Below are 18,701 nucleotides of genomic sequence, written 5' to 3'. Positions count from 1 at the left end.
ACTACAAGATCAAAAACATCACAGCTAGATTTGTAAGCATTTGGAAAAATTGAGATTATAATTAGGTAATATGAGATCTTAAACATAGTTGAAAAAGACTTCAAATAGGCAATTTTTCTATATAACTTAGAGTTCAGGTTTCTTTACTATGTAAAATGGAATTAGTAATATCCTCATAAGCTTGCAAGGTGATTATAAGAACTGCATAAGAGAACATACTTGAAAATACTGTGCTAATTCTTTATCTCGGTTTCCAACCTTTGCTTCTCTTCTCAGGCCACCCGCCCCCCAACCCTATTCCCTGCACTTTCAGCAAACAACCTTATCTCTCTCTTTAAAAAAATAACTGTAGGATGCAAGCACAGATTATCTATTTTCACTGCAAGTCTGTAAACTTATTTAAATCTCTACCTATCTGTTCCTCCTCTGCTATTCAGAAGTCTTGCACGAGTGCTCTTAACCCCAAACACTTCTGTGTCCTTCAGCACTTTGTTCCATTAAATTACCTATTCTCTCTGTTATATCCTCAGTCTCCAACTCTCTACTGACTTTCTTCTCAGCCTGTAACTTCTTCCTTTATCCTGTATTTACCTTTAAGTTTTCTTTCCTTCTTAGCCAAGCTTTTAGTGTCGCCTTAAGCTCCATTCACCAAGGCCATAAAAGCTCTGCAGTCCTAGGGTGCTCTGCTTGGAGGTCTTACCCTATATCATTTGAATCTATAAAATGGATCCACATCGCTGATTAAACAGGGCTAATTATCTTGAAAAGCTTTTTAGACTTTGGCTTTTGAAGTCGTTTGGCAGTGAGTGGCTCACTTATGATTGATTATGACTTCTTGGCAATTATTATGCTTACTTAGGAATTTTTGTGAAGTGAAAAACTCTAACTTAAAAATTGTCTTCAAATGGAATGAAATGTTTAATACAAAACTTAGCAGTTAATAATGTTAATTTATATACACTTAATTAAAAACTGATTTTAATTTTCAGCTCTTAGACATTTTTGTGGACCCTTGAAAGCATATAGTCTTAGGCACTTATCGCTATATGTCCATTTACTCCTAAGCCCACAGCTGGCTTTAGCTACACTTCTTTACTGAAATTGTTCTGGCAAAAGCCATCATTGGCCTCAGTAATACCACATCCAGTCCACTTGTCAGGACCTGTCATACTGGACCTCGCTGCTGTATTTCAAATTGTTGATCACACCTTCCTTCTTGAAACTCCTTATCCCAGGGATTCCATGTTCTTCTTTTTTTTTTTTTTCTCATCCTCCCTGACCCTTCCTTTTTGTACTTCATCATGGAATCTTTCTCTCCCCCTTAAACTTGGCAGACTCTGGCTTAGTACTTTTTTACATGTCCATTCTAAGTGATAATGCCCACCCCCCTTTTCCAGCTCTGACCTCTGCTGAGAGCTTCAGGCCTGCTTATTCAGCTCTATGCTGGATTCAGCTACCTAGTGTCCAAACAAGCATCTCACTCTGAGCTCTTTATTTCTTCCCTTCCTTCCCTCTGCAAGGCTTGCTTATTTATCTACATTATTTGTCTCAGTTAATGAGAACAGTAGCTCTAGTCAAGTCTGAAACCTGTTCTCCTTTTCTCCTACAAAATTGGTAAACATTTTCCCAATATGAAGTGGAGTAAGAAAACTTAAACCAAATTGCTTCACTGGCAGTATATAGAAGCGACATCATTTTACTTCCAGAAACAGGATTTTAATTTTAACATACGTTATAGCTACTATTACTGTTCCACCTTAATACTAAATGTAACTGGGGCTACTAATCATATATTCCAATGTCGTATTATCAAAGACTTTCTTATGCAAAGGAAAATGAATAGAGAAAAGAAAACAAAATGATTTGAAAAACTTTAATTTTTGAATGTATGTGTATATGTATGCATATTTGTAACTCTCATCACTTGTTGAAAATACGACTTTTAATTGTACTAATGCCTTGTGTGAGTTTAGTCTCTCATTACTTTTGTGTGGTGACCACTCATTAGAAAGGTCAGAAAAGGTGCATTTTGGGTAGATTTTTACACCATGTGATATGAGTTAAATTTATCCTCTGAAGAATTTTAAATCTCAGTGGATTGATGATATTTTTAGTGGCAGAAAAATTATTTTAAAACAAAAATGATTTGAGACATAAGACCAACAGTAACCTGTTTAGTTTTTAGCACTGATAATTATACAGATATCATTCTAGATTCTGTATGGCTAGTTTTTGTAACGTAAACTCTTCAAATATAAGTTTTCATTTACTTGCTAATTTATATTTTGTTTATTTTTTTAAGCTTTTAAAATAGTTTATATGGTGGGCATTATATCAAAACCGACACTATGATGGATATTTTAGTTTTATAAATTGCAAGTTCCATATTTTTTACATGGATCTATGATCATATCTAATAGGGAAAATCTTTAAGTCCTTCACCTGTATAGTAGTTCATTATGCTTCATCAAGTAAGTAATAAAGATCTAGAAAGTAATGTATAAAACAGATTTGAAATTATTTTGTATAGTTTAGGTTAAATAAAAATTCCAACCTTTTGGAAAAAATATCAGAACTCTCTTCAGTTGATGGGCAATATACTCTGTAAAAATAGGCATTGGTTCTTTCTAAACTTCACTGAAGATAGTACTAAATTGAAAATATTTCAGAGTGGATTATTTCCATTCTTTTATGAATGTTATCATCATAGGTTTTACCATATTATCTTTCTTCCGATGTACTTTCCATTAGGTTACTGCTTCTTCTGTCAAGCCGTGTTTGCTGTACCAGCCACACCTAAGTATGGTTTGAGTTCTAAATGCTAGTGTTTGGTTTTATACTAAGTAGATCGTTTCATAAACACAGGCAGAAATCAACAAACCAGGTATATATGACAGCCAAACAAAAATAAAAGCTATAATTATGTTTCTTCATTAGGAAGAACATTTTGTCTCTTCTATGTTGTAGCAAATATTTCTCAGATAAAGATATAGCTTTCGTAAATTGCTAAGGCTAAAACGATGAGTTTAGCCTCAAACAGAGCAACACTATTCTGTTTCATGATACCTTTATAAATATTCTAACCTTTAAAACATTTTAAAATCAGTGGTCTTTGGTAATAATAAACCAAATAGCAGGGTTTTTTTTAGACTTACAGATTTTTTTTTGGCAAGAAAAATATGAAGTGAATTTTAATTCCAGTGTTTTCAAACTGTACTCATCTACAGCTTGTATGATGTGAAATTCTTTGCCCATACCAGCAATTTTAATGTTTCCAACTCAACTGTTAAGCTCCTTTTTGGATATAAAATGATACAGCTGTACTCTGCTTTAAAATTCAGGCATATTTTACAGAATGGCTGTTATCTGTCAGCCATTGTGGTAGACAGTTTGGAATATCTTGCTGAGGAAATGATGAAAGCAAAGGCTTAAAGAGAAATAGAAGCACACAAAGGAACCCCGAGCATGTCGGTTGTGTTGGCGTAGTGGGAGATATGTAGTCACAAAAATAGATGTGGGGTAGTGAAAGATACATGTTGAAGGGACTAACTGTGGGGGTTGGCACATTCCCGGGTAACACAGGAGTTAGGGCCACAGACTATGAAGCCAGACTGCCTTTAACTCTCTGTATAAGCTTGAACAAGTTATTTTAAAACTGTGTGGCTCAATGTCCTCATCTGTAAAATGGAGATAGCGATAGTACCTACTGCATTAAGATTACTGTGAGGATTAGGTGAGTTAATATACACAAATTCTGGCACATAATAAATGCTATATAAGTGTTTGCTACTATAGTCATTATTATTATCGCCAGAATGGATGGTGACAGAAGAGCATCTCTGTGGGGTTGAGGCCCATTTCAGCTCTAGTCTTCAAGAGTAAGATAATTTTTATTTTACGACAACAAAACAGGCAGCCTCAACCTGGCCTTTTGTTGGCCCCTGCCTCCTTGGAGTTCAGTTTCTTAGTGACAGTGTGAAACTTTTTGTCAACATGTTCTCCAATACATAGCTTTTACATTCATAGTTCTAGCTCTGAGTTCTAAAAATATAAATACAAGGTAAGAGTATTTTATCAATGCTTCTCTTGTGTGTAGACCTGATAATGACACCATTTGAGTTTACTAACAATTTATTATTCAACATAAAACACAGTGAGGGCTGACCAGTGGTGTGCTGATAGATATTTAACAACCAGCTCTTTAGGTGGGTGGGGGGAGCCTGATGTGTAGTGTTTGAGATAGGAGTTCAGTGGTGTCAATACCCCCACCAGGGCAGTATCAAGCTACCTGTGTGATATGATGTCAGTAAGCATGGGGTCGGGAAGAGATGTGCGCATCCAGCTCTCACAAGCCAGTATGAGCTGGCTCCAGCACTCTGCTGGGACTGGCCCTAGACCTAGATGCTTGCTATCTTAATAATTATTGATTTTTTAAAAACTTCTATAATTATATGTGCATATATCTACATTTTCATTGAAAAATGTCTAGAAAGGAAAGGTATACACCACGTAGACTTTACTTAAGCATTCTCTATCTCCTCTCCTTTCAGGGGCTTTCTGCCCCCTTGGCAGAATGTTTTTTCCCTTCAGTGCATCTTAGATTTCTAGAACTTTCACATTGTCTCCATGGGCTTCTAGAAGAACATTCTTACCCATTTATTTATATGGAGGTAAAAGGGCTTAAGGCTTAACGTGTATGTTTTCCTAGTTACACTTACACTTTAAGTTACACCTTCAGTAATTCTTAGTGGGGGCATATTTGATTTTGTGGCAATGGTGGAAGACAATACTGGCATTTGGTGGGCAGGGACCGGGCATAAGGTCCTGCAATGGCAATGACAGTCCCTACAGTTAGGAATTGGCTCCCCTTCCTCCAGTGTCAGAAGTGCCCCGATTGGATTGGATTTCAGGCAGTCGGAACACTGAGTGGGATAGGGCCAAGAGAAGATGAGTCTTTATTATGCCGAAAATCCTTCCACATCAATATCTGTTCTTATATTTAACTTCTTAGTTTTGGTTATCTGGGTCTAACTTATATTTTCACACAACACTGCTGTGGGGCGTGTGCTCATTTTATCCAGAAGACAGTTGACTCAGAGAGAGAGAAAGACTGGCTGATGTCACATAGAGCCAACTTGAACCTAGATCTTCTATTTCCAGTCTTTTTATGTTACTTGATACCTGAAAACATCTTGTAAGCCTAGGACTCTTATGTTTCTGATCGAAATTGCTGAAAACAAGCAGAATCACTAAAAGACTCAAGTCATGTCTGTAGTTTATTTTTAGATAGCTCAGCAGATAGTATTTTATATACGTATGTGTAGAGAGAGAAAGATAAAGCAAATGTGGCAAAATTTTAACAACTGGTAAATCTAGATGAAGGGTATATGGATGTTCAGTATATTATTCTTTGGATTTTTCTGTGGGTTGGTAATTAAAAATAAAAACATTTGAGAGAAAAATAAGCTGTATTTGCTCATGTAAAATAAGATGCTGAAAATGTTTCTTACTATCAGTACCTTTAAGTTAATTATTAAATGTGATATTTAATTATAATGTTTAATTGTAAAATAAGATAAATAGCTTTATTATGTTGCATAAGTGTGAAAATGGCCTTTAGGTGGATTGTGGTGAATTTAGAAGCCTAACAAAGCAGCAGACACAGAAATACCTTTTATCTTTGTCACATTTACTCTCGTGGGACTTGCCTTTATACAGTAAGTGTCTTTACTTTGGTGTGCATGATGGGCTTTTTTTGATCCTTATGATTATTAGCACAGAGATTTCCACTAGCAGATACTTCTTTTTCTTCCCCTTCCCCATAAAAAAAGGTCAGCCAAAGTAAACAGATAGTATAGCTGAATATGTACTCTGTCTCACAAACCTTTCATTTCAACTTTACCTAGTCCCCCTTACTCACAAAAAAAGGTCAGTTAAAGTAAATAGATAAGAAGTGTGGCTGAATGTGAGCTCCTGTGCAGGCTTCAAATGATCATTTTACTTCATCTTTTAAGACAGTTGCTTTTAATTCCTCTACATTTGTTCTTCAAACCACAAGAAATTGTGTGGCTAATGGTATGATACTAACTGTTAATATTTGTAGGAACTACGACTGTATTCTTAAAATGATCCAAGAGTTGTTTAATGTTCCATACCTTTCAGACATCTTAGATACAAATGTCTTTGTAACTCTATCACATTTTTTGCTTTGTAGCAAAGGTTCACTAAACTTCATCACTGATATTAAGAAAGCATCTTAATGTAGTTGTCTTTGGTTTCCTTTTTAATAGTGTGAATATTTGCATTCACACCTTTGTTTAATTCTTGCAAGGATATTTTAGTACCAAATATATTTTATGTTAATAAAGCATGTTGCCTGATTACAGGGTAGGACTTATCTGTTTCCTTGTTTTGTCCCTGGCATCCGGGGCATGGATGCACTAAATAATTGTTTATAAATATAAGTGAATTTAAATTATATGAAAATATATGATATCCTTTGGTCACTCTGATCTTAAAAGCCTGCAAAAGATTGTATTTAAATGAGGTTTTCACTTTATGTTTGAAGTAGTAATTAATAAAACCAAATTTAAAACAGAAAGTCCTATTGAGATAAGAAAATGATATTTTTCAAGGAGAAAACTTGCTGTTCTCTTGTATTTAACTCAGTAATGGCTAGATTGCAAAATTTTACTGTTAAACAAAACTTGGAATCTTTTATTGGTATCCTGATTGTTAACTAAAGTTACAGAAAGATGTTTTATTTTTTTCTACAGTCAATTGTAATATGCACTTTACTGTTAAATCTCTTTAAGCTTTATATTCGTAATGCTTAAGATATTTGTAGGTATGAACCAGTAACTCTCAAGTTCATTGATATGTCCCCAAAGATTTTTTCCATTTGACTTGTTTAAATTAGAAAATTCTTAAGGTAATTATTCTCATACTGGAAATATCTTTTGATGAAGCGAAACTTAACTTTGCTAGTTAAATGCCAGGTGAAAAATGAAAATAATTTCCTATAAAATGAAACAATACACACTAATTAGAAAAAATGTGTAAGACTTTGGATTTTAAATACCTTGATTGATAACTGCAGAACGTTTCTCAGAATTATTTAGTACTAACATTTTTCTTTAAGAATCACATCAAATCCATGTCTAATTCAAAACCTAATGCAAGCACATGAAGAAATAGATCTAAAAGGAGTGAGGACGCTGGTCAGAATGGCCATCATCAAAGAATCTACAAACAATAAATGCTGGAGAGGATGTGGAGAAAAGGGAACCCTCTTGCACTGTTAGTGGGAATGTAAATTGATATAGCCACTATGGAGAACAGTATGGAGGTTCCTTAAAAAATTGAAAACAGAACTACCATAGGACCCAGCAGTCCCACTACTGGGCATATACCCTGAGAAAACCATGATTCAAAAAGAGTCATGTACCACAATATTCATTGTGGCACTATTTACAATAGCCAGGACATGGAAGCAACCTAAGTGTCCATCGACAGATGAATGGATAAAGAAGATGTGGCACATATATACAATGGAATATTGCTCAGCCATAAAAAGAAATGAAACGGAGTTATTTGTAGTGAGGTGGATGGACCTAGAGTCTGTCATACAGAGTGAAGTAAGTCAGAAAGAGAAAAACAAATACCGTATGCTAACACACATATATGGAATCTAAAAAAAAAAATGGTTCTGAAGAACCTAGGGGCAGGATAGCAATAAAGATGCAGTTGTAGAGAATGGACTTGAGGACACGGGGAGGGGGAAGGGTAAGCTGGGACGAAGTGAGAGAGTAGCACCGACATATATACACTATCAAACGTAAAATAGATAGCTAGTAGGAAGCAGCTGCATGGCACAGGGAGAGCAGCTTGGTGCTTTGTGACCACCTAGAGGGGTGGGATAGGGAGGGTGGGAGGGAGACGCAGGGGGGAGGGTATATGGGGATATATGTATACATATAGCCGATTCACTTTGTTATACAGCAGAAACTAACACAACATTGTAAAGCAATTATACTCCAATAAAGATGTTTAAAAAAGGCCACTCTGGGAAACTGTAAAAATAAATAAATAAATAAATAAATAAATAAATAAATAAATAAAGGAGTGAGGAATGTTAAGCCTTAGCTTAATGCAGTAGAAGTCACCGCTTTGAACTCTGAATTGTGCTGATTAGTTCCAACAGAAATTTTATGGATTTTGTCAGTTAATTTGCATTATAATTTTAAAAGTCTGTTGTGCAGTGTCGAAAGGCAACTGAGTAGATTTTGTTGTATATATTTGTACAACATCTAATGTAAGTGTTGCTTTGCCTCATCTTCCATAGCAGGAAGTCAGAAGATAAAATCTGAAAATGAAAATAATCAGTGAATTCTGTGTGTGTATTATTTAGAAAATATGGACTAAAATATCAGAAGAAACAGTTAAACGAATTGAAAGTGATTGCCTCTGAGGTGAACTGCTCTTTGTCATGAACCTTGTAGAAGTAATGGACTCTAATCTGTGCAATTATGGTTTTTAAGAAAAAAGTTATAGAGCAGGGACCCTCAGTGTTTTCCTCTCTTAGTGACTTGCATGCATAGTCAATCTCTTTATTTAGATCAGTGGGGTACTACCTGTCAGCTGTTAGTCATTTACTCTGTCCCCTGAGAACTCAGGGATAAATAATTCACCCTTGAGGGCTGTCCTGAAACCCCAGTGTAGAATGTGGGAATACTAAATGTTCTAAAACTGAATTCTTAGAGATTTGACCTAATAGAATGAACTATATGGAGAATAAAAAACAATTATTAATCTGTTTTCATCTTAAACAAAATTCAGCATCGTCCCTTTTCTTTCTTCAGTATTAGATCGTGTGTGTGTGTGTGTGCGCGCATGTGTGTGTAAAACAGTAACCATCTTGAACTAGCTTCAATAGAAAAGGGGAATATTTCTCAAAATATGGGATCCCTCAGAGTCCAAGGCTAGGAGTGTAGCAGAACCTAAGGAAACTACTGAAACTGCTTTACTCCAAATGCCTGCTTCATCATTCCTCTTTTTTTCCCTTAAGCTTTCATGTCCAATCACTGGAAAAGAAACAGAATTACTTGGTCTGCTCTGTCTCTGTTTTTCTCTGTCCCACCCTTATTCACGTCTGTCTTCTTCCCCTCACTCCCTTCACTGTATCCATCCTCCTCTGAGGAGAGAGTTGTTCAACAAAGGAGATCCTTGTAATCTGTGCAGACATTTCCCGGCCTGATAAACCCGAGTGGGTTTATTCACAAATGCTTAGCTGCTGAGGTGAAGACACTAAGTATTTCATGGTTATAGAGCTAATCAATGACCAGAGCACAGGCAGGCGGCTGCTGTGAGTTTAATGTTCTTCAGCACTGAGGTGTGGAGTGAGGTTCCACTGCAGCCTCATCTGATCGTGTTAATCACGTTATCGTCTGTACTTCTGTGAAATGCTCTTCTGCTCCAGGTACTCACATGTTGGCACCAGGTACAGTTGAGATGTACATAGACTATTCTTATCCCTGAGATACTGATAACTACTTCATGAGTAGATAGCGTTCTTACCATTTCTTTTTTAGTTTCTTTTTTAGTCAGATATTTGTTTGGAACTTTACTGCGAAATTATTTCATGGTTCTTCAATTTGTACCAGTAAGCAGTAAACAAACCCAGTGTGAGTTTTTCTTTTTTCCTTTATCTCCTCTTGTTGAGGTGTGGCATTCTTCAGAAAGTCATCTGCATCCCTATGGATCGCAGCCATAAATACTTTCAGAACGAGCCTTCCTTTAATGGTTTTCTTTAATTTGTCAAAGTACTCTAGGCCTTGTGGTGTATGGTTCCTGGGCTTAATGTTTATTGTGATGAAGTAGAGTCAGCCCATCTAAAATACTGATCTAATTAAAATCTTAATTGAAATATTATTATTAATTCATTTAGATAAAGAAGCTTAAGTCTAGAATTTTATCATATTTAACCCTGAAAGTTTGTAAATATGGTATGGTTTCCGGATGTCTGTAATTCAGTGTTCTAAAAGTCATCTGTGAAAATTGTTAAGTAATTCTTCAAAAGTAATCATATATTCTTCATTTAGCAGGCAATTAATATTTTTCTGTTTTAAACTTTATTTTTGTTATTACCGGTTCCAAAAACAAAAAAAAACACAAATAACTCTCCAGTCTAATCATTTAAATGAGCATTAGCACTCAATAAGCATTTTTGAATTAATTAATGAAAGTTTACCTCTTTAAAAAATTGTTTCGATAGTCTACAATTTCTATTTGTTTAATCCCCTCCAAAAGTGATACAGATGATAAAATAATAAGGCCATGATTTCATGTGTTCTACTCAGGGGCTTGTGACTTCAAAAGGATGGGAATCTCTGAGGTTACAAAAAGAGCTGATCAGTTCTCGACTGATACCCAGGTTAGGAAGGGACAGCAAGGTAGATGAGAGGATGCAGTAAGTGCACATACAAAAATATTAGAAGGGAGAAAGGAAAATTCCTATGCTTCTTGCCATGGGAAATGCAGATTTATTCTAATTCATGAATTCCTTGGGGTATTGGTTTTGAATGTAAATTGGCAAGCTAATGGAGTCTTGGTGTGGGCTTTGGTTTATGAAATTTTCTATGGAGTTTGAGGAGTTTGGGGGAAGCCTGACTTGGTCCAGTTCATTTGAATTTTCAGGACGTTAATCAAAACCACCTGAAGAGTCCCAGATCCTTCCCAGCTATATGCCAGATTCCCTGGCATGGCCCAGGCCTAGAGAAAAAGGGAATGGGAGCATCTTTCAGTAGAATGTACTGGACTTGAAGCCACTAGTGTCTCGTGCCTTGGGGCTGCCGTTAATTAGCTATGTCACCATGAATTGCTTAATTTCTTTGACCATATTCTCCTCATCTCTGAAGTGAGAATAATTATACCCTGTATATCTACCTTGAAAAGTTTTTGTGCTGATCAAAAGCAGTACAAGAGAATGAGAAAGCACTGTGTAAACTGTGTCAGTCTTTGTTGCTGAGGATGGATTGGGTAAAGTGAAGGAGTCAGTTTTGGATCATCTTTGTTCTTTATATTGGTAAGCTGGAACTAACAGCTGTTAATACACTAACAGGTTATTAATAAATTCTTCCCAGTAATTTGTTACCACCAGTGATCAGTGATTCTCAAAGTGTGGGCTTAAGACCAGCAATATCAGCTTCACCTGGGAACTTGTTTCGGAAGCAGATTCTCAAGCCACACTCCAGAACTTCTGAATCTGGTTTTAACAAGCCCTCCAGGTGACTCTAATGCAAACTTAAGTTTGAGAGCCACTGGTCTAGATCAGTGATTCCCAGTTAATGGGTAATGTGCCCCACGGAGGTCAGACTCTCAACCTGGGCTGCACATTACAATCACCTGGAGAATGTTTGCACCTCCCAAAGTACCCCAGGCCAATTAAATCAGGATTTCTAGGAATAGTGCTCACAGGTCAGTATTTTTTTAAAGTTTCTCGGTTGATTCCAGTATAGTCAAGGTTGAGAACCACTGCCCTAGTGGCCTCACCTTCTGCCTGAAATCACTACTGTTTCTCATGGGAATTTATCAGATCTGTATCTTGAAATAATTTAAGTTTGAGAAGTACTGCTTTGGATGGTGATTCCCATCCTAGCTGGTTGAGCATCAACATTTCCTGTGAAAAGCTTTCTGGATTCCTTTCAGACCCAGTCAACTGGAATTTCCAGGAAAAAATTCCTCAGCAAGGCTGGGGCATGTGTATTTACTGAATGTCTGGTATAAGGAGTTTTTGGTCCATCATTTGGGAACCACATCAAAAGGTGATTTAAAAGTTACCTTATTTGTGAGGTTGGCCTTAGTTATCTATCTTGTCCTTAATATCCTCACTTAATTTTTTTATTCATCCTTTCATGAAATATTCTTTGGGTGTCCATGTGTCAGACAGATACTTTTATACATGTAAGAGATACAAATAGGGTACTGTCCTTGAATTCAAGGAGCTTGGTGCCCATTAGAGGAAAATAGATCTATAAATAAATAAATGCATGGAAGCATTGTAAGTATTATGATAGAAGACAGAAACATGGGAATCATTCTTGATTTCTTCTGTCCTGTTAATTCTTCTGCCTAAATTTATCTCCAATCCAGGAACCTTTCTTAATCTTCACTGTTACCGCCTTAAATCCAAGCTGCTTTCTCTGCTTTCCACCTGGCTAACTCCTCAACCTTCAGATTTCAGCTCAGTGTCACTTCCTTGGGAGTTCATTCTTACATCCCTCTGCATTGTCTTTTGGGGCATTTGTCAATTGCAATTACATTTGTGTTTTTGTGATTAAAAAAAAAAGTGTCAGTCTACCCCACTGGACTGTGAGCTGTGGAAGGGCTGAGGCCAGGTCTCTCTTGCTTCTGGTGCTTATACCTCACACGTTCTAGGGCTTATAAATTGTTGAATGAATAAGTAATTAAATAATGAGAAAAGAAGTTGTTACATTTTTGCTCATCACTCTAGAGAGTGCTGGACCCAAATAGTGCAAACAGAGGGAATTACAATGGTGCAATTTGCTTAAAATTTCAAAAGCACTAGATGACTATGAGTTACTAATAAAGGACCTAAAATGCCTTCTGGTCCCTAAAAAATTAAATTATGAGCAGTGTGAAAACAAAAACCTCACAACTACTATCTGATTACTAATTAATAACTAACTTAAATTAATGTACATGCAAGGCATTGAAAAGTTGCCAAAACATTTCCCCATCTTTTTCTTGTAGTTAGGAAAGACTCACAAAGAGTTAATAACTAACTCAAGTTGAAAACAGGAAAGAAAAAGGAAGAACTTTGAAAAATATTTTAAGCCCTCTGTTGAATTCACCTGTAGGCTTAATTTCAAAAGCATTGGTATAGAGACTTCAAATTACATTTTAATCAAGTAAAAAGTAATTTCAGCTTAATTTTTGAAATAATTTTGGTGTTTTATTTGACGCAGTGCTACATGCTTGCTTTGTTCAAGAATTGTGCATTCAGAAGGCAAAAAGGAACTCAACCAAGACATTGTACTGTGATGAATTTTTCTCTTTCCATCTCCAATTTAAATGAAAAATGTCCCTACAGTTCTGTAATATTTTTAATCATTGGAGGCCTGTCCAGTATATTTACTTCCCATGAGAGAGCTTAAATAGTCAGTGATTTCATCAGCAAAGAGACAAAAAGGCACCAAGCAGTATATGTGCTGGACCAAAACAAACATTTCACTTAAAAGTAATGTGCCTTATTTGACCACTTAATGATATATGTAGCCTGACTTCTCCCATATTAAAAGGAGCCCATTTTACTTGTGTGATAGGTGCATGAAGGCTCTCGGATATATAGAACTTTCGGGGCCCTGGAGTCCAGGGGAAGATTGCACGGAGAGACCTTGCCCACTCCCTTAATTGCAGTCGTGAGAAAACCTGGAGAAAAGCTCGCCTCCTCCTTACAGTTCACCCCTTCCTGTTGGCACTTGAACGGAGATAGATAAAAAAATTCTGGCAGTGTACATGTCAAACTGTTAACAGTGGTTGCCCTTGGAGGGTGGGAATGAGGAAGGAAAGACATACATTTCTTTTGTTATTTATTGAAAAGGCCATTTATGATGAAAAAACAAGTTACAGTTTATAGTCATAGTGCTCAGCTTTTGGTTTTCTCAGCGTATTTAGCTTATGCAATTTACTGTATTCAACTTGATATTTTTTGATAAGACATTTTAATTTACTGAAAATTATTCATATTAATATTGCTTTTTCTGGTTTTCCTGGCTCCTCCCTTTGAGGTTAAGAAAATTGAAGCTCAGGTTCTACCTATTTCACACACCCTCTAAGGCAAAAGCTGGTTTCCAGTTCCACGTCCTCCTCTGGGTTTCAGTGTTTCCATAGTTTTTACCTGAGTGTTCCTCACTGATGCTTTTGTGAAGTTTTTGTGGTGTTTGTTTTTCTGTATTATGTAGGATTTTGGTTTTTTTCAGTAAGAGTGTTGGTCTAGGCACCTAGTCAGCTATTCTGCTGGGAATGAACCTCCCATCATCTTTGCAGCATAATGTACACTTTGTATATTACATGGTTTCTATCAGAGCTATGAAATGGTATCATAACCAATGGCACCTTTATGGCATTCACTAGACTAGCCCTCCCTTCACCAAATACTAACCTTAGAGTTTTAGCATGCGTTTTGTTTGATGAGTTTTTTTTTGCAAAATGCAGATAAATACTTGATAGTTTTTCCTATGTTAAAATTAGGGTGGTATGAATCTGTGGTGTGGAACTGGGTGGGGCTGTGACTGCCCATCAAGTTATGTATTAGCACAAATTCAAATTGACTTTTTGAGTAGAATTTCAGCCCTCCTGCATGTGTGACTTTCCCTATCACACTTATTCAAGCTAAAGTTGGATGGTTTCACACATGTGTCCTTATTAGGTAACCTAATTTTCATAAGGCCCACCTCTCCTGTCCTCAGTGTAGCCTTATCCTTTAACTGGCTTAAAATACCAATAAAAACTGTTTTCTAGGAACTTGTCAGGAGGGTATAAATGAATCCTTGTTGCTTTTTATTATCCCTAAAAAATTCTAAAAGAAACCAATCTTTATGGTTTGTCTAAAGAGTAACCCATTCTACTGAAATAAAATCTAAATCCCAAATGAAGTCAGAGAGCTGATACCTGGATTAAATTGACTTTCCCATAGAAGGGACTGCTAAACTACCCTTTGGGGTGATGCCATTGACTCATGAGTAACAGCCCGTGAAACAACATCTCTGTGGTTCCTTAAGAGATGTTGAGGATGCTCTTCATTACCTAAGCATAGGGTTTCTTCTCTGTGAACTCCCAAGGATGAATTCCCTTCTGAGATTTCCAAGAGCAATTTGGATGTAGACACTATGAATTCAGGGCCTGATCGTGTCTCCCTTTCTTCTTTGGCTGATGGAAAGCTTAGCGTCTCAAGGTCCTCCCTGTCAAGTATATACAACTTCGTGAATATATTTTTGTTTACCAGTCTCATTGCAGGTTTGAATTTACTTTACTATCCTTACTTTTCATTTAAATTATATATTTTTGCCATATTAAATGCATATTTTAAAACCATTTTGAATATTTTTTGGAACAAAGTGGGTATATACAAAATCATTTGATTATTGTTTCAAATAATGCAAATCAGTGAATAACCATGTTTCAGGAATGAAATTACACAATTACATATTTACTTTTGGTCATTCAAAATCTGGAACATTAGATTTCAGTACAATTTCTGTCTCTAGACCCAAAGGAACAAATATGCATAGACAGTGGAGACCACTATTATGATTTCTGAGAGAGACTGCAGCCTGTTCCCTCATTTGTTTGGACAGGAAAATTTTCAAAAGTAAAATCACTCTCTTTAAATATTGTGTAGATTTCAGTAATCTGATAAATGAGCTATTTATTCATTGTCTCTCTGGTACCCAACAGTGGATTATCCATAGCAACAATCCTTTTCAAACTTAATGAGACCGACTCTGTATTTATTAGGGAAATAATACCACCAGGTTAAACAAACTGACTGTTGGTTCTGTGTATTTACTCTCTTTCAAAGAGATCTGCTAAACCTTCAGTGTGTTCCATGTCGTAGATCATTAGGGAAGCTGAATTGGATATGACTCTATGATTCTGAATATGCCATTTTTGTGGTGTGTTTAGAGTCAAATAATAAAGATGATGAGCAAATAAAGCTTTAGACATAAAGTACTATTTTGTGCATTGAAAATAGGGCCAAATTCTTCTCCGTACAGTAGAAATCAGAGATATATTATGATAACTATTACCACTCCCAGTCTATAGAGGATAAATAGAATACTTAATACTGGCCCAGGAAAACATATTTCAGTTTTTCTTTATGCTAGAAATTACATTGACGTGGACTCTATAAGAAAGGTCGTGCCTTAGAAAAAAAGTAGTTTCAGAATTGCAGAGATTTTCATAAGAGAACAGATTCTTTTTAAAGACTTTGAATTGCTGTTGAAATGTAAATTAAACCTGCAGTCTTTTCATGTCAGTTGTTGAGAAATGAAGTAGTATTTAAAAACACAAAATGTTAGAGTTCATGTAATCCAATATCCTTATTTTATAGCCATGAATGCTTTTAGAAATTGCTAAAAAACTCTAGTGTCTCTCATCTCAAATGTCCTTGTACTATATAAAAAAACAAACTAAATGTGTTAAGCTTCCATCCTACAGAGTATGCTAATGGGAATATAATAAACTTTTGCAAGGGTAGATTGAGTAATAATTCCATTTGGTTTTTGTCTTTTTATATACAGTAGAAAAGAGCACATTTTTTTCCTTATTAGATTTTTAAATGTACATTAGTAGTGGGGCTCTGCATTTATGTATTGATTGAACCTGTTTTGATGAAATCTGCTATGTTAAATATCTATTTTTTCTTAGATAAAATTTTTTGTAGTTTTAATATTTAAATTATTTCTTTTTCTTTATGTTCACAGATTCTGGAACTTTTCAAAACCTGACCCTCTTCTTGAAACAGTGGAACATCATACAGAATTTACTTGTGGTTTAGATTTAAGTCTTCAGAGTCCTACTCAGGTAATGGATCAATCTCCGCATGTTTTTTCTACCCATACAGTTTACAAATAGCTCTACATGTGGCATGTGTTGCTTTTATGAACAAGAGTCTTGCCTTTAGGGCAGGGCAAAGTACATTTACTTAGTAAACCTGATCTTTTTTGCTGTATAAACTTGAGCATTTGAAATACTAGGGAAGAAGAGGTATCCAGAAACTTGGCATACCTCTCTCCTTTTGAGAGATTGACTTGTCTGAGAGGAAAAGGAAACTTCCCCAAAAGTATTGTGCTTAACATTGTAGACCTCTTCCAATGGGTAACAAGAGAAGAATGGAATGAGGAAGGATTGTCCCCAGAGGTTGGTGGAAGTCAAGAGTGTGTGGTCCTGGATTCAGCTGTCCTGCTAAGCATTTGAGATGATGGGCAGGTCATTTCCCTGTCAGGACTGTCACCCTCATCTCCACACCCCACGTTGGGAGAGAGGCTTTACGTGAAGAACAAAGTAGAGGAGAGTGGCAACTGTTTTAATTACTAAAGTTCATATTTCCGCCCTTTTTTTCTCTTGAGAACTTCAGAGTCAATATTTTAGATTTTAAATATTCTTCAAGTTTTTTAAAAAAGCAGTTTCAGTTTTGAAAATTGTAAACTCAGGTCAGAAACACTGGACTATGTTGAGTGATAAGATGCTTTATAATACAGACTATGTGAAAACAACATATCAATGGAACAAAGTAATACGTGAAAATTCTACAATATGACTAAGAAGTTACGCATTTATGATAAATTTTAGAAGTTAGACAAAAAGCAAATTACATTTCTCGATACTGTATTCTTAAGTTTAAGTGAATACATGGGTTTCTTTTTTTTTTTTTAATTTATTTATTTATTTTTGCTGTGTTGGGTCTTCGTTTCTGTGTGTGGGCTTTCTCTAGTTGTGGCAAGTGGGGGCCACTTCTCATCGCGGTGCGCGGCCCTCTCACTATCGCGACCTCTCTTGTTGCGGAGCACAGGCTCCAGACGCGCAGGCTCAGTAATTGTGGCTCATGGGGCTAGTTGCTCCACGGCATGTGGGATCTTCCCAGACCAGGGCTCGAACCCGTGTCCCCTGCATTGGCAGGCAGATTCTCAACCACTGCGCCACCAGGGAAGCCCATGGGTTTCTTTTTATTTTAGGAGTTCAAGACAATTCTGAGTTTAAAATGTTTTCATTAGACATTAGAATATTCTCATTAACATTAGAATAATTGTTTGAAAATGACTTAACAGCATCTAAGAAGAGAACAAATTGAAATAGTGAGGGGTGAAATGGCATTATCTTTAATGTGTATACAATGTGCTTTAAATGTACTAGTTCTTTTTCTGAGAAAAACATTTATTATAGATGATTTTTTAATAAAATAATTATACCTGTTTGCTAGCCCAGTTTAAAAAAGTTGTAACGTACCTATTGAAATATGGCAATACCCAAAAAATGACCCTAAATAGATATCTTCCTTCTCGTATATTTCTATTAACCCATCTCTATGATCCCCAGACTGTGGCCTGAGGCAACACATGTGCCTCCGTGACACATGGCAGTTCCTCACCCAGGTCTTGGAGACAGCCAAATGTTGAATTAGTGTTTTCACTTTCTTCAGATAAGTACATTGAAGTGTAATTACTGGATCATATAGTAGTTCTATTTTTAATTTTCTGAGGAATCTCCAATATTTTTTTCCATAGTGGCTACACCAATTTGCATTCCCACCAACAGTGTATAAAGGTTCCCTTTTCTCCACATCCTCACTAACGCTTATAATTATTATTTGGCTGCATTGGGTCTTCGTTGCTGTGGCCGGGCTTTCTCCAGTTGTGGTGAACGGGGGCTGCACTTTGTTGCGGTGCATGGGCTTCTCTTTGCAGTGGCTTCTCTTGTTGCAGAGCACGGCTCTAGGCGCACAGGCTTCAGTATTGCGGCACACAGACCCTAGAGCATGCAGGCTTCAGTAGTTGTGCCACATGGGCTCAGTAGTTGTGACCCGTGGGCTCTAGAGTACAAGCTCAATAGTTGTGGCGCACGGGCTTAGTTGCTCCGTGGCATGTGGAATCTTCCCTGACCAGAGATCGAACCCGAGT

General features: G+C 36.4%; 1 protein-coding gene across 1 annotated transcript in view; it reads left to right on the top strand.

Moving 5' to 3' along the window:
- The window catches only part of PEX7 (peroxisomal biogenesis factor 7), a 91,252-nt gene that overhangs the window by 44,706 nt on the left and 27,845 nt on the right, over nucleotides 1-18,701 (top strand). The window contains exon 9 of the mRNA XM_060029909.1: nucleotides 16,509-16,608. Within this exon, the coding sequence (XP_059885892.1) occupies nucleotides 16,509-16,608 (100 nt within the window). The remainder of the gene's footprint in view (nucleotides 1-16,508; nucleotides 16,609-18,701) is intronic.

This window comes from Delphinus delphis, chromosome 14 (assembly GCF_949987515.2).
Source record: "Delphinus delphis chromosome 14, mDelDel1.2, whole genome shotgun sequence".
NCBI lineage: Eukaryota > Metazoa > Chordata > Mammalia > Artiodactyla > Delphinidae > Delphinus > Delphinus delphis.
The sequence above is the reverse complement of the archived record's forward strand: the minus strand, read 5'-3'. Positions and strand labels throughout refer to the sequence as shown.